Source organism: Stegostoma tigrinum, chromosome 8 (assembly GCF_030684315.1).
Source record: "Stegostoma tigrinum isolate sSteTig4 chromosome 8, sSteTig4.hap1, whole genome shotgun sequence".
Lineage (NCBI taxonomy): Eukaryota > Metazoa > Chordata > Chondrichthyes > Orectolobiformes > Stegostomatidae > Stegostoma > Stegostoma tigrinum.
Window position 1 is genome coordinate 52925711 of NC_081361.1, and position 24243 is coordinate 52949953.

General features: G+C 37.1%; 1 protein-coding gene across 1 annotated transcript in view; it reads right to left on the bottom strand.

Moving 5' to 3' along the window:
- lrrc40 (leucine rich repeat containing 40) overlaps positions 1 to 24243 on the bottom strand; it is a 53304-nt gene that overhangs the window by 7812 nt on the left and 21249 nt on the right. Inside the window, exons 7-14 of the mRNA XM_048540021.2 lie at positions 23054 to 23226; positions 20133 to 20223; positions 18655 to 18700; positions 17147 to 17255; positions 13296 to 13403; positions 7785 to 7895; positions 4563 to 4640; positions 731 to 916 (exon numbers count right to left, since the gene is read on the bottom strand). Of these exons, the coding sequence (XP_048395978.1) occupies positions 731 to 916; positions 4563 to 4640; positions 7785 to 7895; positions 13296 to 13403; positions 17147 to 17255; positions 18655 to 18700; positions 20133 to 20223; positions 23054 to 23226 (902 nt within the window). The remainder of the gene's footprint in view (positions 1 to 730; positions 917 to 4562; positions 4641 to 7784; positions 7896 to 13295; positions 13404 to 17146; positions 17256 to 18654; positions 18701 to 20132; positions 20224 to 23053; positions 23227 to 24243) is intronic.

Consider the following 24243-nt stretch of genomic DNA (forward strand, 5'->3'; position numbering starts at 1 on the left):
ACGGTAAAGAATTCAATCCCTTCTAATATCCGACTAACCATCCTGACTAGTGTACTTTGGATGCTTCCATTAGGTGAAAATGACTTGACGTATACATAACAGCCAATTTGCAATTTCATACTTTATGGTTTTGAAAGTTGTTCCTTTGTTACATTTTTCCCAAATCTATATGTAGATCCTAACAAGATAAGCTGTCTCCATTACTCGATTTTGTTCTATTTTAGGTAAAAGCTAATCATTCATCACCTACCCTTCATTGTTAAATCTTTCTGTTGGTTTAAATTCTTAAAATAAATGATTTTTAGTGTTTCATAGCTAAATACCATCAATAACTGTATAACCAGAATGTTTTTAAAACTGCATAACAAATCTCACTTCACAACATGAATCCATGGAATTAACTGTAATTAATTTATGCACTTTATTCACTAACACTCCAATCATTAAATCAGTAGCCAGCAGATCCATCACCAGTCTACAGTGGCTGTAGGATGTACTATTTACAGTTGCAAGTCAGCAACTGACCACAATTACTTCAAACAGAAACTCTTTTCTGTGATCGTTACCATTGAGAAAGACCACAGCAACAATGCTGTGGGAGCCTCATAGCCTCCAAGGGACACAACATCTTGATTTGTACAAAACTTGATGATGAATGGTTGAGGGACCAAGAAGCCTACTTCTGTTCCTAACTCATAAGTTTGTATATGCATACATAACTCATATTTACCTTAGGTTTACACAGCTCCCCAGCTCTGGTGGGACCTGCATTAAATCATTATTCTGCATGTCCAGTGTGGTCAGTTTGTCGAGTTGCATCAGTTGGAAAGCATCAATCGAGCCCACCTGATTATTACTAATAAGAATAGTTTCTAGTGCTGGGATATGGTATAAGGCATTAGGGAACTCCTTAAACCTGAGGACAGAAAATAAAACTTACGCTGAACAAGAAATCAAGAATATGCAATCTTACTGAAATTTGATGCTTTACTATCGTGTTTAAAACATCAAAATTCTATAAATCAACAAATGTTTTAATAAACTTGATGTGCAAACTCAGCTTAAACAAATTACGCTTAAATTTAATTGACTGAAGTTTTTAAATAACTGATCAAATCTTACGCATTTAACAAGATCACCATTTCTGAAACAAAAACAGATAATCACTGGAAAAGTTCAGCAGGTCTGGCAGCACCTGTGGAGAAAAATTAGAGTTAATGTTTTGGATTGAGTGACTCTTCCTCGGAACAGTCACTCGACCCAAAACGTTAATTCTTCATTTCTCTCTGCAGGTGCTGCCAGACCCGCTGTGCTTTTCCAGTAACTTCTGTTTTTGTTTCTAATTTACACCATCTGCAGTTCTTTTGGTTTTTATCTGTTTCTGAAACCATACGTCCCACAAACAATTGGCTCTCTTACTATACATTTTATGTAACATTGCAAAAATGCTTTAGAAGTTAAATAATTATAATTAGCTAAGCAAAATCGCTGCAAGAAAGTTTTCCAATGCAGTGGATACAGAGTGCACACCAATAGGAAGAATGGGTCTGGGTGGACTCAAGCATGATTCAAGAGACAGTATTTTGGAAGGAAGAGAGTGCTAGCCAGATGAAGATTCAGTGGGAAGGAATTTTAGAGAATGGGGTAACCAAGGAAATAAAGTGGCAGCCACAAAGAGAATAGCAGAAGTAGGAAATAAGTAGTGCTAGGCTAACGGAGACTGTATGTATCAATGTAGGGCCAAAGGAAATCATACAGAGAGGGGAGGATGAGGATATGGAGTAATGAAGGAATGTCTGTAAATCCCAAAATCAAATCTTTGGGAAACAGGAAACAAAAGGAGTTTGACCTGACCAGCAGTGACTGGATATGTCTTTGAATGGTTGAAGACATGGCCTATGCATTCTGTGTGAACTATAGTTTATAAAAGTTCCAGCAAAAGAAACATGCCAAAACCAGGTGCAGAAAAGTAGATCGGCAGACTAGAAATTAGGATCTGGAAAAGAATGGGCAAGGGCAGAAGTGAGCTACTTGCAGAGCTAGGATCAGGAGAAGTTCATGATGGTGCAGTAATTGGAGAGGAATGATCAAATGATTACCTCATAAGAGAAAGAAATTGAGTAAAGTTGAAGGAGGCGAGAGAAAAAGCAAGACAGAGTATGAAGGTGGGCCAATGATTAAGGGGAAAGACACTAAGGCGCAGAAGAGTCACAGTTCAAATCTCATTAATCTAGGCAGTTCATACAGGTATCCAACAGCTGCTTATTTGCAACTGCTCCAGGTATCAATGGATTAAAAGTTACTCAGTTTAGAGTACACAATAAAAGAGGTTCTTGTTGTGCAGAGGTAGTATCCCTACTTCTGAACCAGGAGGCCTGACTGAGACTAACCAAAATCCTTCAACCTGGTTAAACTTGCAACAAACAGAATGGAATCGTCATCTCATGAGTCTTAACTGGACTCATATCCACCCTGCCCTCATCCACATTTCTTGAGGCAACGAGAACAGGAGAAACAAAGTAAACACAGTTCTAACTCTCCGTAATTGGTGCAGATTGATCCAAAATTTATGTTTTGTTTGTTTCAGACAGAAAGGCTTAAAAAAAATTCCTCCACTAAAAATAGGTGGCTTTATCGTCTTCTGAACTACTTTGCAAAAAAAAAACATTAATCTTCTTCATTTCTACAAATGGCAGAGTTTTAGCATTTCAGATAGAGTGCCACTAGTACTTAAAACAATTCAGGCCTTTAAAATCAGTAATTTACTGCTTGACTTCTAGTATAAACAAATTGCTAATAAATGCAAATGTTTTGTCTTTGAAAGCCAGTTCAAATCAGAATTAGTTTAAGTAATATTTTGCTTTGTCACAGGATTGTAAACCCAAATAAACAAAATCTCAAGTGATCATATGGTATATGTCATTTCCCTGCAACAATCCACAAGAATCTCCTACATCTTTTTACTCATCACTCCTAGGTACCTGTTTCACGAGTGAATGAATAGACAAAAAACTACTGTAGCACAGAATAAGCATAATTATTATTATCTATGCTGATATTATTTGGTGGGGGGAAAAGAGAAAGAGAGGAGAAAGACAAAGCAAACTGGATGGGATGAGAAGGAAACATTTCCACATGTGGTACAGACTTGGATGTGTGGTATTAGCTAGTACATTATGCTCTTACGATTTGCCAGAAAAATTGTCAGAATATTACTTCCCACAGCATGATTATGTACATTAATCCATGCATAAGTTCTTTCACCCCAGTACTGGCAGCCATTCCTTTAATTGTTACTTACATGCCATGAGCTTGCATCCCTATGACAGCTGCCCCTTCTTTCTTTCGGCTTCTCTCTTATTCCCATATTTTTGACCAAGCATTTGTTCACCTATCTTAATGTCAAGTTCTTTGGATCCAGTGTAACTTTTTGATTGGTTACACAGTTGTGAAGCACCTCAAGGTGTTTTGCTGAGTTTAAGGCACAATATTACTCCAATGTTGTTACCATTTGTACAAAGACCAAATACTGTTATCTGGACTTTGTACGTTAATGTTCAATACTACACTGAATAAGATGAAATGTTTACACTGCTTTTCTCAGCAAGGCAGATAGAAACCATGCTAGATACTGCTTGCAAACAGAAACAAATTCAAAGATAATGGGAACTGTAGATGCTGGAGAATCCGAGATAACAAAGTGTGGGGCTGGATGAACACAGCAGACCAAGCAGCATCTTTAGAGCACAAAAGCTGATGTTTTGGGCCTAGGCCATTCATCAGAAAAGGGGGAGGGGGAACAGGGTCCTGAAATAAATAGGGAGCAGGGGGAGGCGGATCGAAGATGGATAGAGGAGAAGACAGGTGGAGAGGAGACAGACAAGTTAGAGAGGCAGGGGTGGTGCCAGTAGAAGTGAGTGTAGGTGGGGAGGTAGGGAGGGGATAGGTCAGACCGGGAGGACGGACAGGTCAAAGCGGCAGGATGAGGTTAGTAGGTAGGAGATGGGAGTGGGGGTGGGGCTTGAGGTGGGAGGAGGGGATAGGTGAGAGGAAGAACAGGTTAGAGAGGCAGGGATGAGCTGGGCTGGTTTTGGGATGCAGTCAGGGGAGGGGAGTTTTTGAAGCTTGTGAAATCCACATTGATATCATTGGGCTGCAGGCTTCCCAAGCGGAATATGAGTTGCTGTTCCTGCAACCTTCGGGTGGCATTGTTGTGGCACTGCAGGAGGCCCAGGATGGACATGTCGTCTAAGGAACGGGTCCACCCGTCTTCTCCTCTATCCATCTTTGATCCGCCTCCCCCGTCTCCCTATTTATTTCAGAACCCTCTCCCCCTTCAGCTTTTCTGATGAAGGGTCTAGGCCCGAAACGTCAGCTTTTGTGCTCCTAAGATGCTGCTTGGCCTGCTATGTTCATCCAGCTCCACACTTTGTTATCTCAGAAACAAATTCAAACACAATCCTGAGAAATGAAAAGGTATTATTTATCCAAAGAAGGAAAGTTGAATTTTCTTAAAATATTGTGAAGCTAGACACATTTCATTTTGCACAGAAAATACTAACCTGTTAAAAGAAAGGATTATAGTTTGCAATTGCTGTAGTTGTTTTATTTCCATTGGCAGGGATGCCAAAAGGTTATTTCTTAAGAATAAAAGAAAAATAATTAAGTGACATTATTAGTGACATTTACTGCTTTTTTGCCTTTTTAAAAAAATAAAAGCTTGAGTTTCACTTTATGAACCAATTCTTCTTCAATTCTAACTCAAGGAAGCCTTCAATATCTTGCCAATCATTTATTTTTGAAAACAAAGCACAAAACTCCCCTTTCAAGACACATTAAAACATGATATCAAATGTGTTTAGCTAAACAAAAAAAACCTTAATAATAGATTGCTGTCCCTATCAAACTAATTTATATGAAATACTGATACATTGCACCTTGGATTATTAAAATTACATTCCAATATCCAATTTACTTATCTGCATTCTTGGTTTAGCCTACAGCCTCAACTTTTGGGTAGACAAAATTTTCCATTAAGACAGACATCTCATCGTTCCACTGCTTTGCCTCATCTGCATATTGTTATAGAACTCTGTGGACTAATCACTTGTTAACCTGTTTTTTTTTAAACCATCCTATTCAGAGATGTTATTACACACCTCTGCAGTAGGTGGAACTTGAACTTGGATCCCTAGGTCCAGGGATAGGGACACTACCACTGTGTCACAAGAAAGCCACTCCCCCACTCACTTGTTACAACTAATTTGATTAGTGAGTGCAGCCCTCCTGCTTGCTTAGTTCCACCTGTGCTCCTCTCAGCCTTCTGCCATTGTTGTCAGTCGTCAAAACTGGGAGATGCACAATGTTCCATCGGGATAGCTTTCACTGCATTTTCCACTCATTAAAATGTGTCTGACACCCAAATAAATAAAAATGCCTTTTAATTGTTGTCTGGCCGGAACTGATAACCTGACAGAGGAGCACAAACACTAATATGGGTTTAAAAAAAAAGACATGCTTTATGCTCGATTTCTGAAAACATGCCGGAAGCAAAATAAAAACAAATTTATTTTGAGAACACTATGAACCAAAAAGAAAAATCATGCAACTTCCTTGAAAGAATAATGAAAACTGTAGTTTCTTATTCCTAATATCAAAGCAGAAAAACCTGATAGTTGAGCAATTAACTCTTCGATGAAGGATTAAAATTTATGCTTAGCCTTTTTGTTTCCATCTCCACCAAAGCTCCTTTGTTCTGCACTGCAATGCCAGCTGAAAATCCACTTTTGCTCATTTACTTATGACCAAAGAGTATTCCCCAACATACAGTTCTACAGGGGAAGCAGTAGCTTCCATTTACGAAATGACTGAAATAAAGAATGTACGGACAGACTAAATTCCACAGTGTGAACTATACATTAGAATTATACTTACTAGTAGTGAATTCTCTCATATATAAATACCGGTGGTCCAGATCTAGGACACAAGAACTGATTAAAAGTGACTCCATTTTATAGGGTGCTGATTGGTTGGCCCATAATTGGCACAGAGGTACAGCAAGAACAGTTAACTGTCAATCTTAATACTCAGACTTTAGAAGTAGATTTTGTTGACCCAGGGTATTGCCATGGAGGTGCTGCAGAGTTTGGCTGTTTCCATGACCCTTTAAAAGATGCAGCATATTAATATATTCCTTTTGATTACATGAAACAGGATCCTGAATACATATGTATGGAACTTTTAACACATACAAATGAATCACACTGATAGCCTGACTGAGGATCTTAAATTGGTATCTGGTTAACCACTAGCACAGCCTGATTTATTTTATGAACGATTTCTAAAAGCAGAATCATCTAAATGGAGGATATTCTTCTGAGGCTTTTAAGCATGGGCAGGTTGAGCTGCAAATGGTCAACAGGACATATTTGATTTGGTTTGTTAGTTGTTGGGATTTTAACTGATACAGCTGGCATCACACCAGCACTGGACCTCATGGATCACATTATTCATTTGTGTGATAGACAAAAAGTCTTTTAGGCTTGATGGCAGCATCCTGTCAGTGGAGAAAACCACTCATGGATTTACTGCATAGAAATAGTGTGAGATAGTTAGCTGCACCAATTATTCAAATTTGAGACAACTCCCCATTCCAGGGTAATCCAAAGTAGGTCAGTTATCAATCAGGGCCAAAAGTGGCAGCAGGAGGCACTTTCATGGGTTTTTGTGATGCACGAGTAATGATTTGATCAAAGTCTTTGCTTTATGAAGGATTGTTTTAATATGCTCTAGCACAGCATCAAGTTGACATGTTGAGCAGATAGCTAGGACCCTATCTACGTGTTTATGAGAATGAGGCTGATCTTGTAGCATATGGACTGTAAGAATTCCACCATGTAGAATGACTGAGAAAAGTGTGTCTTCCATTAGATTACAAAACATTTACAAAATAATCTGCACAACGCTAAGTTACACTGGAATCAATTCAAGATCATCATCAGAGGCTGCAGTGTGATGCATGTGTGTGCTAGAAGACCTATACATAAATACTCAGGACTTTTTTTAATGCAGGCAAAAGAAATTTGTACATACATTGCACATTTTTCAAAACCAAAAAAGGGTCATGGAGACTGCCAGACTTCACCACATCCTCATGGCAACTTCTTTACTCAGAGTTGTTAGGATTTGAAATGCGCTGGCTGGGAGAGTGATGAAGGCAGATTCCATAAGCAGTTTCAAAAGATTGCTGGACATATATTTGAAAGTGATGAATTTAGAGGGCTAGGGCTTTAGGGCTAGAGATCTGGTCTGGCTGGGTGGCTCTTTCAGAAGCCAGTACAGACCAGGTGGGCCAAATCTCCTCCTTCTGTACTGGAAATTAAGATTTAAGAATTAAGACTTCTAATTAGGATTGATGGTTAACTAACAATGCATCCATACTAACATTGGCCTAACTATTCAACATGCTTTTGCTAATCTGTACATAATGTTTCTTTTTCTCTCAAGTCTGTTTTTTGCACCTTGATTCTGATGAAAGTAGGATGAAAAGCTTCAAAGTCCTCTTAGCTATGTTTAAATTTTAACATACTAGGTAGGTTCATTTTTGGTGATATTAAGTCTTCCCTCATCAATCTGCCTAGTAAAATGTGGCATTAGCACATGGGATTTTGGCCTAAAAAAAATCAGAGAACTCATCTTCAATGAAAAAGATTATCTCTTTAGCTCTAATGTTAGAAATGAACTACCAACAGAAACACAAAAGAATCAGCATAAACTTAGCATACCTAAGATCCAGATGAATCAGAAGCTCCAATGTGCAAAGTTCTAGGGAAACAGAACTAAGCTTGTTGAAACCAAGATTTACATCGGTGATGGTGGCTTTAAGTTCTGAAATCCTGTATGGGAAGATAATATTTAATAGTACTACTGACATCTTAGTATCTTCTTAGAAAAAGAGTTTTGACTAGTATTTCACATTTAATTTTTGTCACACAAAATAGAATTAAATAGAATTTTCTTTCCTTTGTCACCTAACATTTCTAAATCTTAAATCTATAGCCATTGTTTAGAGCCATAGTCAACTCTAGCATGACATTCTTTTGCAATGCTCTTTTGAAGCTGTTAAAAATAAATAATTTCCCCAAATCATAACTTTATTAAAATAGAAACCAACTACTTGTTGCAATATTTTGTAAAAATCAGCATTTTTGAAAAACAAAAATTAAAATCAAAAGTAATGATTGTGCATCATATCAGAAAAAAATGTGAATTTGTTTGGCAGGAATCATGAAAAAACAGTTTCACGTACATAGAGAACTGTGGACTTCTGAGGGCAGAGGGAATAGGGTGTTCAAATGCATCAAATGTACAAGTATAGCATACAATCAAGAAGGCTAATTGGATGGTATCCTTGGATATGAGAGGAATTGGATATAAAAGGAAGCGTGTTATGACTCAGCTAACCAGGGAACTGATGGGACACCATCTCAAATATTGTGTGCTGTTTCAGCCTCCTCGTTTAACCAAAGACGTGAGTGCAATAGTGGTAATTCAGAGAAAGTTTATTAGATTGATTTACTAGAATGAGCAGGTAGCTTTTTGAGGACAGGTTGGATAGGTAGAGGTGGTTTCCATTGGAATTTTAGGGAAACAAGGTGACTTGATTCAAGTTTACAAGATGTTGAAGGGTCTTGAGAAAGTGGACATGGAAAGGATGTTTCTCCTTGTGGATCAGTTCACAACAGGGGAACATTTAAAATTGGGATGGGTATGGAGGGAGGTCGCCATTTCAGGATAGAGGAGATGGGTTCATTCATCATTTTCAAACAGACAGATAAATTCTTGTTAAGCAAGGAAATGAAGGGTTACAGAAGGCATCTGGAAATGCAAAGAGATCAGCCATGATCTTATTGAATGACAGAACAACCCAAAGGGGCTGAATGGTCTACTTCTGTATTATATCTATGTGAAAATCATGGACATTTTCAATATTTAAAAGTGAAAGTGATTGTTGAAAATATCAAAAGGAACTAACTTGAAAGTGTTGTCCAATCTGAAAGGAGGCAGAACAGTGGAATGAATTTTACCCAGCATGTTTTAATGGTAGTGGCATTAACACCTGAACAACCTTATCTTATTACCAAAGTAATTTCTTTTAAGCGATTTGATCTTAGAACATTACTTTTGTACTTCATAATTTGTTCATTCTCTCCAATATAAAAGTGTGGCTGTTACTTTACTCTTCAACCTTTTTAAAGTGGCTAACATTCATGTGTAGCTGTTAGACTACCAAAGGGGATGTCAAAGTGAAGTTACATTTGTTCTCACTCAAATATCTGGATACAAACGGTTTTCATTTCTTAGACAATGATCTATACCAAAACACTAAACCTCTTTACCCAAAGAGTAAATGAATGCAAAGCTTGCTACGACAGGAAGCAGAGATAGTAGGAACTGCAGATGCTGAAGAGTCTGAGATAACAAGGTGTAGAGCTGGATGAACACAGCAGGCCGAGCAGCATCAGAGGAGCAGGAAAGCTGATGTTTCAGGCCTCTGATGCTGCTTGGCCTGCTGTGTTCATCCAGCTCTACATCTTGTTACCACAAGAAGCAGTTGAATTGAATGGTATAAATGCATTTAGTGGAAAACTAGACATTATTTGAGAGGGAAGAGAGTAGCTTCTCACAATGGTAGACTTAGATGAGAAAATGGGAAAGAAAGTGCAACCAGAGCATATAACAAATAAAAACAGAAAAAAACTATGGATGCTGACAATCAGGAACAAAGACAAAGTTGCTGGAAAAGCTGAGCCGGTCTGACAGCATCTGTAATAGAAAAAACAGAGTTGTTTTGGGTCTGGTGACCCTTCCTCAGAACTGCTGAGCTTTTCCAGCAACTTTGTCTTTGCTCCAGAGCATATAACAGGCCGTTTGGGCTGAATAGCCTGTTTCTTTGCCATATATACATTTTCCATTTCAACTCTAATCCAGCTATCCTGTGGTAAGCCACAAAGCCACTAGCACTACTCATTTCTGAGCTAAGTAACAGATATTAACTCCTTCAATGGGTTGACTGAATGAACTTATTGAGCAAAAGGAGACTGGAAATATGCTTAATAAACGGGATTTTCCTCTACCATTACATTTCTGGTCAGTGGCCCATTCTTGTAAAGAACTCTAGTATTCCTAATCATTTGTAAATTAATTTTTACTGAAGATATTAATTTTAAAAGAATTGGGTGCATGTGAAAGGACAGAAAATCTAGAGCCAAACATTTTAAACTTCATTATTTTTAAAAAATATTCAGAATTTATGTTTTCATTACCAAAATGAATAACCTCATAGTTCCTCATATTATACTGTATTTACCACTTTGTTGCCCACTCCCTTATATTGATGAAAACAAAGCACTGTGGATGCTGGAAGTCTGAAACAAACAAAGATAATACTAGAGAAACACAGGATGCTTGGCAACATCTTCAGAAAAAGAAGCAGAGTTAATATTTCGAGCCCAAAATGACTTTTCTTTTGGCTAAAGTCTACTCCCTTAGTTGGTCTACATTGCTTTGAAGTCTGTATTCTTCTCAAGCAGCTTCTCATGCCCATTTAGCTTTGTGCCATTGCATCATTTTACGGATTACTCTCAGTCTTTTAGTCTAAATTGTTAACACTGACTGTAGACAGCAGAGGTCCCAGTATTGATTCTGGTCATATGTCACTAATCAATTTCAAAGTGCCATATTTCCCCTGTTAACCAATCTTCTATTCATGCTAATATATATTACCTCCAACCTGTGTAATAATCTTGAGCGCAACTTTATCAAATGCCTTCTGGAAACTTAAGGTCTGCAACTACATCTACTGGTTTCATCTATCCTAATGTTTACATTTACTAAAAATTTAATAATTTTTAAAAAGTATAATAAAAATCTGATAAATTTGGCAAACACAATTTTCCTTTCATAAAACCAGACAGACTTTGTTTGATCATGCTGGTGATTTTCTAAGTGTACTCTGAAGACCTCCTAAACAGTCCAGCACTTTCCTGATGATTGATGTCAGGTTAACTGGGCTGTGATTCTGTGTTTTCTTTATTGAACAGTAATTCTAAGTTTACTAATGAATCTAGCTGCCTCTGCAGATACCTCTTTTTGAACACAGGTCCTGGGTATTTTTTGGATTTGCTCAGTGTTTCTACCATTCATTCATGAATGAATTCTCTTGTCTCTGCCTCTAAAGGACCAAAATTTACTTTAATTACGACTTACCATTAGAGTTTAAAGTCAAATATGATTTATTTGGAAAATCAAAAGAACTATGGATGCTGGAAAAGTTCAGCAGGTCTGGTAGCACCTGTGGAGAAGAATCAGAGTTAACGTTTCGGTTCCAGTGACCCTTCCTCAGGACTGGAACTGATTGTTAATTCTGAACTCAGAATGTTAATCATGTTTATCCTGCCACAAATGTTGCCAGACCTGCTTAATACTTTCAGTCCAGCCTACTCTTACTTGCTTCAGTTACTGGCTCCTTTTAATATACTGTAAGAGATCTTACAATCTCTCTTTATAATTTTAGTTTATTGACCCAGTTCTATCAATTTTTGGGATTCCCTTTGCTGGCTTCTAAAATACTCCCAAGTCTGAAGCTTAACAGCACTATTTCAATATTAAAAGCCCATTCTTTATCTAACGCTATTGTTAACATCCTTGCAAATCCAATCTTTTTTGCCGCGTTTTTCTTTTCTTAACAGTATATATATTTTTGCCAAATATTTTGATTTTTTAAAAAAATGTTTTTCCCGTTGCTTAGTACTATACTTTTGAGACAATTTACCTAAATATTTTAGATAAAAGTTTACTACTTAACACAATCTCAATACTTGACATAAAGTAGCTTTACCCATAGTTGGTTACACGTTGAAGAATATTTTGAATGAGCCGAAGTTCATGGAGGGTAAAACATGCAAGGCTGCCTAGCTGAGTATTTAAATATTCATGAAGAGAGAATCAGTTCCAGTCGATGACCTTTCATTAGAACTTCCACCCCAGTGCATGTTTTTCTCCAAGTTGCACACCACCCTGACTTTGAAACTGTATCTTTTCCCTACTTGTGTTATGGACCAGACCAAACCCCGTCAAAATATATTAGAAAAAATATATATATTTATATATTAAGATAGCATTGACCCTGACTTTTTCTTATTTTAAAAAGTGTTAAGATGTAGTGTTCCAGATGCAATTCGGTTGGTCAACTAATTGACTTTAAGCAAAACACACTTCATTCTTACACTACAATTAAAATACAGACAAAATAAAAAGAATTGGCTTAACTAACTGTCAAAATGCTTAAGAAAACTAAACTACTACAAATTAACTGTTCCAATATAGTAACATCCCATAAACACACCCTTGGCAAAAGCAAATTCAATAAAATATACTGTCTTACACACAATTCTAGCAGCAAGAAGAAAACTCCAGCTTTCAGCTGTAACAGAAAGAAGAATAAGAGCTTCCATATCAAGCTTCAAGATCAGAGCAACTGCTGAAAGCTAAAGCTAAAAATCCGCATTCTGTGGGAGCTTCACCACAGTCATTCAGGCTGTTTCAATTGCTCCAACATTAAAAAAACCCAAGGCCTCACGAGCATTTTATTGGCTTTGAGCAGACATCTCAAACTTCTATCTCAATTTAAAAAAAACTAGAACAAAATACACCTCTTAAAGCTATAGTATCATCATACTTGACAGTCAAAATTTTCCAATTTCCTCATAACAGCACTGCGTGTGTACACCTACAGCAGCAATTTAAGAAGACACCTTACAAGGATGAGTTACAATTTTAATTGAGTGCTGGAGAGTAACATTAAAGAACGTTTCTTAAAATTTGAAACACTTGTTATTATGTAAAAATGTCTGCTTTGTAAATTACTGCTAGCACTCAAATTAAGCATTTGAGACTGAAGAAAGAAAATCCAGATTCCCCTAAATTTAGCACAATGTTCCAAATACATCTTTCCAGTTGTTCACCTTTTCGGCTTTAACTAAACCTGAGTGCCAATAATGCTAGCTGTAGAAAGGATACATAATTTAGTTCAACCCATAAAATATAATTAGTTTAATTTTCATGCTCTTCTACAGCTGAAAAGTTTTTTTTTTAATCTAATTACCTTCTCTGTAGTATCCAAAAAGATAGTTAAGATGAAGGCAATCAAAGTTTAAAAAGCTTTTTTAATAACCTACCACTTCTAACACTCCACGCACACAAAAGTCACATTGCTCTGGGCTTTTGAGACATACCGAGAAGGCACTCCAGTAAGTAAGTTTTTACTCAAGTTCACAGTAGTGACGGGTACTCCATCACAGGCATCAAATACTTCATCAGGAACAATGGTGGCTTTTCTGTCACTAGACAAAGTAAAACAAAATGCTTAAAATATTTTAGAATTTAAGTGAAAAGGAAAACTTCTTAATCTACTTATTAAATATATAAACTAATTATATATAAAATCAACTTCATGTACATGATTCTTTAACTTAACAGGTAAAGTTTTCTACTGCAGCAGCCAATCTATCAAAATACATGAATTATGTTTCCAAAAACCAAAGATTTATTAAGAATGACGAAAGGGTGTAAAGTGATTGTATAAATCAGAAGACTAGTGAACTGTGAAGATACGAGGCATCTCCAGGTGCCATTTCTCTTTGTTTGAAGTTGCATCAAGTGCAGTACGGCTCAGCACTTTAACTATTACACTGATCTTGTATTTCAAATAAAAACTCATGTATTTGCGACTTGTTTTGATGGAATTTTGGTGCAGCCATTTGCCTATTGTCTGAATTTGTTCAAGGTTGGGAAACTTGTTGCTCAACATTTTCTCAATGTCATTAGGTGCTTTGAAAGCCTACAGTGTTCATTGAAAGTTCTTATTAGTACACATCTCAGGAATTAGAAAATGTTGATGAATTTATTTTCTGCAACAGTACAGGTCATTAGTGAGTTCACACTTATCTATGCATTGGGATCCAACCTCAGCTACACAATTGCCAGAGGAGACATTCCATCAGATGATTACATTCACAATAGGCTCTGATTATCTTTAGTCCATGATTACTTCTAAAATAGCGCTGTGGAGGTGATGGCATAGTGGTATTGTTGTTGGACTAGTAATCCACAGTAGATGGTGGACTTTGAAGTCAACAATAAAATCTGGAATTAAAAGCTTAATGATTTTTATAAAAATGTGATTGTTATAAAAACCCATCTGGTTCACTAATGGTCATGATTTCATTGTTCTTCAGCATATTGGAGAAGTCTCATGGTATCAGGTCAAAAATAGGCCAGGAAAACTCCTGCTAATAACCACAAGCTTGCTTTGCCCCTCTTCCCCTATGTCAGGTAATGAATCCACGTTGAGCACCATTTGGAGGAAGCTCTGAGGGTGGCATGATATGGAATTTAAGACGAGCCTAGCTCTGCAGCACGTGGTGAAGGAACCAACAAGAGGGAAAAACATACATGACTTCATCTTCACCAATATACCTGACATGGATGCATCTGTCCATGACAGTTGGAATGAACACTGCACTGTCTTTGAGGGCATCTTCAGTGTGAAGGTGGAACTTCATTTTCATGATCAAATCAAGTAACACCATCATAGTGCTGAACAGGACAGACTTCAAATAGATTTAGCAACTTAAGGTTGATTATTATCGGCAGTAGAATATCTTCAAACATAATTTGTAACTTCATGACCTGGCACACGCCCCACTGCCAATGTACCATTACAGTTCAAGCCAGGAGATCAACCCTTGTTCAGCAAAGAATGCAGGAGAAGCAAAGGTATACCCAGAAATGAGCAGTCAACCTGGTGAAGCTACGGCATAACACCACTTGCATGCCAAATGCCATAAACAGGAAGTGATAAGTGCTCTGCAATCCTGCCACATTCAGCTGAGCAGTGGTGGAAAATTAAACTCACTGAAAGAGGTAGTTCCAAAATACCTCCATCCTCAATCACTGCAGAACCAGCACATTACAGAAAAATAAGGCTGAAGTGTGTGCTCCAGTCTTCAGCCAAAGTGCCAAGCGGGTGATGCATCTCAGCCTCCTCCAGTTATCTCCAGCATCGGAGATGGAAGTTTTCAGTCAACACCATGATATCGAGAAATGGCTGAAGGCACAAAGGTTATGGGCCTTGACAACATTTCAGCAATAGCACTGAAGACAACATAGGACTGAACAGTGAAGGAGACAGAAACTAAGGTAAAGAAGAAAAAGTGTCAAGTAGATAATAAAATTGAGAACCAAGAGGAATTACAAGTTTCAGGGTGAAGGCGAAAAATCTAAGAACAGCAACAAAAAGAATTTATAAGAAAATACTGGCAGCCAACATAAAGGTGTTCCAAAATCTTTAGCCATATAAATAGCAAAAGAGTGGGGCCATTTCATGATAAAAAGGAGGATTTACACCTGGGGGCGGGGGGTATGAATGAGGTGTTAAATGAATACCTTGCATCTGTTTTTACCAAAATAGAGACGCCAGCAAGGCCATGCTGATAGAAGAGGGAACTCAGTCACTAGAAAGGTTAAAAAATTGATAGAGAAGATGACGGATAGTTTATTTGTACTTAAAGGCAACGAGGCACTGGGACTGGATGAAATGCATCCAAGGATTTTGAAGGAAGAGAAAATGGATTTTGCAGGGGCACTAGACACAATCTTTCAGCCTTCCCTAGACTCTGAGGCAGTGCCAGAAGACTTCAAAATTGGAAACATTATGGCCCGGTTCGAGAAGGTTAAGCTTAAACCAAGTAACCAGAGATCAACCAGTGTAAGTTCAGTGGGTGGAGATGCTTTTAGAGACAATTATTCAGGACAGAATTAGTAATTAATGCAAAAGGTGGGTTGATTAGAAACAGTCAGTCAGCATGGATTTCTGATGGGGAAATCAAATTTAACAAATTTGCTGAAGTTTTTTTGAAGAGGTAAAAGAAAGGCTCAATGTGGAAACCCTTATTGACACGGTGAACATGTATCTATAGAAGCTGTTTAGTACAGTGTCATACAGACTCATGAAGAAAGTTACAGGTCATGGAAATAAAAGTATCGGCAGCAATATGGGTACCAAATTGGTTGAATGATAGGAAACAGAGTGATGGTCAATGGGTAGTTTTCAGGCTGGAGTAAGGTTTAAAGTGGCATTTCTCAAGGGTCAATAATAGGACACTTGATTTTCCCAATATACTTTAATGATCTAGATACAGCATAGAGATGTACAGCACAGAAACAGACCCTTTGGTCCAATTTGTCCATGCCGACCAGATATCCAAAATAAATCTAGTCCCATTTGCAAGCATTTGCTCCATTTTCCTCTAAACCCTTCTTATTCACACATCCATCCAGATGCCTTTTAAATGTTGTAATTGTACCAGCCTCCACCACTTCCTCTAGTAGCTCATTCGATACACACGGCATCCTCTGTGTGAAAAAGGTGCCCTAAGGTCCCTTTCAAATTCTTGCCCTCTCGCTTTAAACCTATGCCCACTAGTTTTGGACTCCCCTACCCTGGGAAAATAACCTTGTCTATTTACCCTATCCATGCCCCTCATGATTTTATAAACATCTATAACGACACCTTTTAGCCTCTGTGCTCGAGGGAAAATACCCCCAGCCTATTCAGCCTCTCCCTATTGCTCAAAGCCTCCAACCCTGGAAACATGCTTGTACATCTTATGTGAACCCTTTCAAGTTTTGCAACATCCTTCCTACAGCAGGGAGATCAGAATTGCATGCAGTATTCCAACAGTGGCCTAACTAATGTCCTGTATAGCTTCAACATGACCTTCCAACCTCGATATTCCACAAGCCAACAAGTTCTGAAGTTTCATGGACTGAAACAATTACACAAAATACTATACTTGCTCTAAAGTTTTTCATGCAAATAGAATAAAGAATGAAACTATTGTTTGAAACAACACAGCAATGCTGTATTGATCAATTAAACAAATTCATGTGGTTTTTCCTGCTGAGACCAGCTGTTAACTGGCCTCACATAAGATGCACAGCATTGGCAGAATAAACCAATGAAAAATATAAAAACTACAATATTGCCAAATGTTGGTCAATTCAAAATTGCTCAATGAAATACCTGTATTCTAACACTTTCTGTGTTCCTAAGGCATATGTATTGATCATAGATTCACTGGGAAGAGTCATAGCTGTTGTTGAACCACTTTTATCTTGGCCAGTTGTTTCTTCTAGACAAAACAAAATAGCAGATCAAAGTTTCTTTTTTGTGCCACAAGTACATTTGAATGAAAAATTAGTTTGCCTCTTTTCACATGTTTTTGAGCTATATCTACTCTTCAACACTTTCAAATCAAATTATCAAGTCATTCAAAACTGGACTTCATCACAAACATATAGAATACAGAAATAAAATACTGATAGTCTTAAGCATAATGTTACCTGTAACCTTTTGGCATTCTAGTGTGTTATACCTCTTCAAAGCCAACATTTGTTTGGTGGGATGCACAGACTCTAACATTTTCTCAGCATTAAGAACAAATTGCAATTTATCTTCATTAGGTTAAAAGTGGATTATGTTACCCTTCGACCACTGTTTCCCCACTGACTTAATTTATATCTTTTTGTTGCTCTCTGCTCCTATCTACACAATTTACTATATTTCCTAACTTAGTGTCATCTGTTAACTTGATTACAAAACTCCTATTCCTTCATTCAGATTATTATTGTGTAATGGCAAAAAGTATAATACCCAGTACTGATCACAGAACCACATTTATTCTCACATTACACCAATTAGTCTTCCACATTCTGGTACTCTGGAAGTTTAGAGATGTACCGTCAGCCACTTAGGCTACTCTGGTTATGCAGATGTAACAGAGGCAAAAAAATTCATGCCAATTTATATTTTAATTGGCAATAACTTACATTCCTGCAACACTTTATAAATGCAATCCAGGAAAAAGAATATCAGGGCTGACTTTAGCAGTCCAGTGGAAATTGCTGAGAAGTCACTGAACAAGTTACACAAGGCCTCCATCTATCAATGTCCAAAAACACTTTGCTCAAGCAAACCCAAGCATGCCTAATTCAGCTGTGAGCAGGACAAAGGTAGGTGAAGATGATGGTCAGCAGAGCTTTAAACAATTTTACCAGTTTCATCATACTGTGATTGAGGAGTATAAATTACAGTGGGAGAGATAAATTGCAGCTGCTAACAATGCTGACTGTAGTAAAGTCAGGCAGACAGAAAAAATTTACTCTAAACCTCAAAAACTAAATTTAAAGAGGCAGAATTATTCAACAAGCAAACAAAAAACTGAATTTTACATTCTTCGTGAAGGGTTGAATGCTGGTCATTAAACAGGTGGCTTGGGCAGACCGCTAAGGAGATTTGAAAATGAGAAATGGGTGGCAGGTGAGCTCCTCAGTCTGGCATGTGCACCAAGGTGAGCAACTGACAGGCATCCCAGGAGAGTGGGTGTTGCCACTGTAGGTGGGATACCTAAAGGGCACCTCTGAAGGCTTAAAAATGCTTCAAAATATAATGTGGCCACGGCTGTCAAGGTTATCGTTCTACCACTGGCATTTTAATAGCCATTTCAGCAAAACAGAGTTTTGGTTTTGTACCTTGTATTCTGCTTCTTAAGTACTTGAGAAGTTCTTGAGTTCCTCTCTGAGGGGAAAATAAAATCACAAAAAGATCAACAAAGAAGCACCAAACAGAAAACAAAAATTTGAAGATAACCATTTTAAAATACTTTGGATGAGGTTACTTTTGAATACTAGTTAAAACCAGCAAATATAGAAAAACTTTGCAAGGTCTGGCAAAATGAATCAGTTGGTCTGAAAACAGACCACTCAGTGATGAAGGAACAAGGACACCATAAATAAAAAAAACTTGCATTTATATAACTCCTTTCATAATCTCAAAACATGAAGTATTTTGAAGTGAAATCAATAATATTAACACAGAAAATGAACAATAGGAAGCACGACAAATAGGAGCTCTCCACATTTTAGATTTTGTTTTCCAGGGAAAGTGCGAAGTTTCACCTGTTCAGCCTGGAGAAACACACAGGTGCTATGCCAATGAATAAAATTGTATGGCTGAATATTATTGGGTCATATTAGTGTATGCTAGCTGTAACTAGTAAATATAGAAAACTGACTAAGGTCCGGTCATTTATGTAAGAAGAGGCTTTAGAGGAACTTCTCATGCTTTCAGATGCTTCAAGGCAAATAAAAAGAAAATAACTGCAGAAAAAGGCCTTTCTTAAATAAAACACTATTTAAATGCCTGAAACTTGCGCCTTTGGCTACACCTAAACCTTTTTGCTAAGTGTGCACACTCTCAAATTTAACCATTACTAATATCCCACAAAGCACAATGATTTTCACAGAACTGTTTTTCTTAGAGAGGTTAAGAAGAGATTTGATATAGGTGTTAAAAATTAGTGGTTTAAGCAAAGTAGAAACAGAAAACTGGTCCCACTGGGAGGAGATTAGACTGGATATGGATACAAGGTAAATGCAAAAGAACCAACAAAGGCAAAAGTAAAACTTTATTTTTTAAACATTGCATTAAGAATCTAAAATACATCATCTGAGTGTATTGTGGAGATAAAACTATTATGGTTTTCAACAGATAACTGAATAAGCACCTGAATTGAAAAAATTGAAGAACGACTGCAGGGCAAAGCAAGGGAGTGGGGCCAGCTAATTTGCTTTTATATAAAGCCAGCGCAGAAACAACCAAGTGGCCTCCTCCCGTGCTGCAACCATTTTATGCTTTTATGAAATGTGATCTTTTGGTTCTTTATTGGTCTTATTGAATGATTTATCAATCATACATGAGCAGATCTGTTTAAGGCTTCAACGATATTATTTTGCAAGCAACACTTAAGAAATGCCTAGTATCTTTTGATATTGACTGCCAACTACCAATGAAAACATCAAATTGGAAATTTAAAGTTAAGGGATTTAACAAGTTATTAGCAGAAAACAAACTAGACTGAATGTAAGCATAACAAAACACAGTAAAATCTTTTATTATTAAATTGAAATCAACTAATATATAGTGCATAACAGAAAACTGTATTACTCACATGAATAATATCCCTGCGAATAGAACGGAGTGGATTACCCTCCAGCAACAGAGACTTCAACTTAGGAAGATTTCCCAGAGCATAAGGCAAGCTACAAGGAAGCCACAAAGAGACTTAGGAAAGAGCAAGTAGTATTCCGGAAATGTACACACTTGAAATAATTTCAGGATTTTTTTTTTGCAAAAATGAAAAGAGCTTTATCACATTTGATCATAAACTTTTAGTCAAGGGAGAGCTATTGCACACACCAAGAATCATGAAAAACAGCTTTTGGATGCAGATAATTGGTTTCAGAAATAGCAACTCGAGGTATCATATTAATAAAGGATAAGAACACAGCAGAAATATTAAATTAATATTTACTTAATGCTTCAGAATAGAGAAATAGGAATACTAAGAGTATAGGGAAGGCAATGACAGATAAAGTGTAACAAATAAAGTAGTTGGTTTGGAACTGGACAAAGAGAGATGCAGGAACAACTTCCTCAGACAGACATTTGAGAGTTGATTACATTGCTGCAGCAAACAACAGCAGTAAAAGCAAGTTGGATGATCAAATTGGAAGATTTATGTTACCTAGAAAGGAAGAGTAATAAGATATAAAAAAACTAGTAAATTGGGATTTAAAATAGTTGCAATGACTGCACAAATAGCAGAGAAGACTCTACTGGTTAGATGATTAATCTTGGCCATATGCATTAATATTCCATTTTGAACACAGTATCTTTTATAACCTTTAACCGTGGTTGGAAATATTCTGACAAATCCTAACTTTAAAATGTAATTTTTCTGTCATTAACTAATGTATTCTACCTAATTTCATATCAGATGTATGCAACCAATACAGGGACTGGGCTACCTTCAATCCTAAATATCAAAAGTGACAGTAGAGAACACCAAGTCATTACACCCCAGAATTTTCATTTTCTCCTTTACTGCTAACAAATAACTGTCAACCTGGTGCTTTTTCCCCTAAAGTGTTTTCCCTTTGTGAATAGAAGGGAAGTAGCATTCAGAATATTGTGGATAATTATAACAACCCTACAACCTATTATTTTACACACAGCAGTACATTCTAGAGCCAACCTAAGTGCATAACATGCTATACGAGACAAGGATTAATCAATTACCTTACAGTAAAGAGGTGTCTGGGTGACAGCGATCATAACATAATAGAATTTCATGTTCAGTTTGAAGTGAATAATACTGGGTCTAAGTTTTAAAGCTGAAGAAAGGTATTCATATAGATGCAACAGCTGGCTGAAGTAAACATGGAAATTAGATTAAAAAGTAGGATGCTAGAATTGCAGTAGAAGATATTCAATAACAGTCAGCAAAGATCTACCTTCAGTGAGAGAGAAAGACTCTTTTAAACCATGTATCATCAATGGCATAATAAGGAAATGAAGGACAGAATCAATGTGAAACAAACATAGCACAAGTCCACAAAGACTGGTGATACATCAGAAGATTGCTCAGATTTTAAGAAGCAACACAGAATGATATACAAAAAGGGGAGTGTTAAGGACAAAACTAACTAGCTACATTCCTGTGACAGAATGCATAATTATATTTGACGACTATGAGGAACGGACAATCAAACTGTTTGAACAGTCTTGGGTTAAAAGCAGTTTATCAAGCTTTTGAAGGACGTGTACTTTCTTAGAATTGTTCAACAGGAATGTGAGCTATAACTCATTCACTGACTACCAAGAAGCGAAATAACTTCAGAAAGGAGACAAGCAAAGCTTTAATGACAGATAACAGATGAGGTTTATTGCTTTAATTGCTGGACAAAATTGGTTTGGAAGAAGTGGAGGGGAAGCAGAGATACAGCCCATGCGCTGAAGTTTGCCTTCTTCTGAAGCAGGCTTTTCTTTGTGCAGCGGACACCCAAGTGTGTAAGTAGGAAGAAAAGACCTCCACAGCTTGCAGTAAAAGCAAGACTCGCTCTAACATCTGAAAAAAGTAGAAAAAAACCCTAAAATGGGAACAACTCAGAAGATCTCTTGGTCACTGAAGTATTTCCAGTAACCTGAGGAAGTTCCAAATATCAGTCCCTCACTAGCCTCTAAACCTTGAAAGTTGAACTGTTACTTCAATTCAAAAACCTAGCTCTTTAACTGGCTTTTCATTTGACTTGAAGTCTAGCATGGAAGATTTCCCATCATTTTTACAGCTGCTGGCAACTAGATCTCATTAACAGGAACTCATGGAATAGTGAACAGTATTGGTATTTTTCCTTTCAGATGGGACCCTTGGCCCCAGATATCCAGTCCACCTCCCACCTTTTGTTTAAAGAAACCATACAATCCCAACAGAGCTGTCCTGGCTTGTTTGTCAGGTACATGTGTTTGTTTGAGATTAAGGAGTTATTGTTACCTCCATATTATAGTTTAGCTGTTAACCAATTTTACCATTTGTTAAATAATAACTTTCTTTTACAATAAATTAGTTATCTTGAGTATAAAGAAATGTGATGGAAGTCTCTTTTGTTCTTAAAAGCAGTCATAAAGGGAAACAATTTTGTCAATTTGGTAACTAAATTAAAACACTGATGCTAACGGTACAGCTCAGTGGGTTTTTATTACCAGCATGTACCTCCCATCAGATTCACAACATATGGCCTTAATGAATGATAGAGCAAGTTCAAACAGCCAAATGACCTGGTCTTGCTCCTAAATCCTATGTTACGCCTTGATCATACAAAAGAACATTGTTCTTAAACAATGTGCTCATTTTTATATCCCAATTAGAAACATCCACATTATTATAAATATAATAAGATCTGCTGTCGGGAGCTTGCAAAGAGTCACTGAGTGTCAGCACCATCTTGAATTCTTGAATTGAAGTAGACGACAGTAAAATAAATCTTTAAGAAGGTGTACTACAATAAAAAAAACTAACATTTTGTCATGTACCTGCTAATGTCATTATTTGTGAGGTCAAGTCGTTCTAAGTCTTGAAGCATAAGAATTTCATCTGGTAGTGATTTCAATTTGTTGTCGCGGAGCTCCAGCACAGTGATAGAACTTAGATTTTTCAAGTGCTCTGAGCCCAGATTCTCAATCTGGTTATTTCCTACATGTAGTTCCTAAAATGGAGAAGTAACATGTAAGTAGAACTAAATATATTTATTATATTTTTGTAATATGAAACAATACAAGTAACACTGACATGCATTATGACATTTCAATTCATTTATGTCATTCCGTTTAATCACCATATTGATTTGCGGGTCTATTCTACATTTTGGCATAAAAGCTGCAGGATTTAAAGATTTTCCTGACACAACATTTTTTTTAGAAAAACTACATTCTACTAAGTGAGATTACAGTTCTAATAAAGATGTTTAAAAATGATTGTCAAAAACTTCATCATCGCCTTCCCAAGGCTGTTGTTGAAAAAGTTAGGATTTTTTTTCAAAAAACATAATCCAATTCATTGTATAATTTATGAATTTTACAGTAATAACAATAATGGAACTTGGGGCAAACACATGCTACATTCCACCAACACCACTTAAAAAGAGAGATATATAAACACAAATGCCTCCTCAATATTGGGATACAATAATACAGACTCAGAGTCATAGAGATGTACCGCATGGAAACAGACCCTTCCATCCCACTTGTCCAAGGTGACCAGATATCCTAAATTAATCCAGTCCCATTTGCCAGCATTTGGCCCATATTCCCCTAAACCCTGCCTATTCATATATCCATTCAGATGCCTTTTAAATGTTATAATTGTACCAGCCTCCACCACCTCCTCTGGCAGCTCATTCCATACACACACCACCCTCAGTGTGAAAAAGTTCCAGAAACATCCCTTTTAAATCTTTCTCTTCTTACCTTAAACCCTTGACCTCTAGTTTTAGACTTCCCCTAACCTGGGGAAAAGACCTAGACAATTCAACGTATCCATGCTCCACATGATTTTATAAACTTCTGTAAGGCTGCCTCTCAGCATCTGTCGCTCCAGGGAAAATAGCCCTAGTCTATTCAGCTTTCCATACAGTTCAGACCATTCAACCCTGCCAACATCATTGTAAATCTTTTCTGAAATCTTTCAAGTTTCAGAAAATCTTTCCTGTAGCAGGGAGACAGAA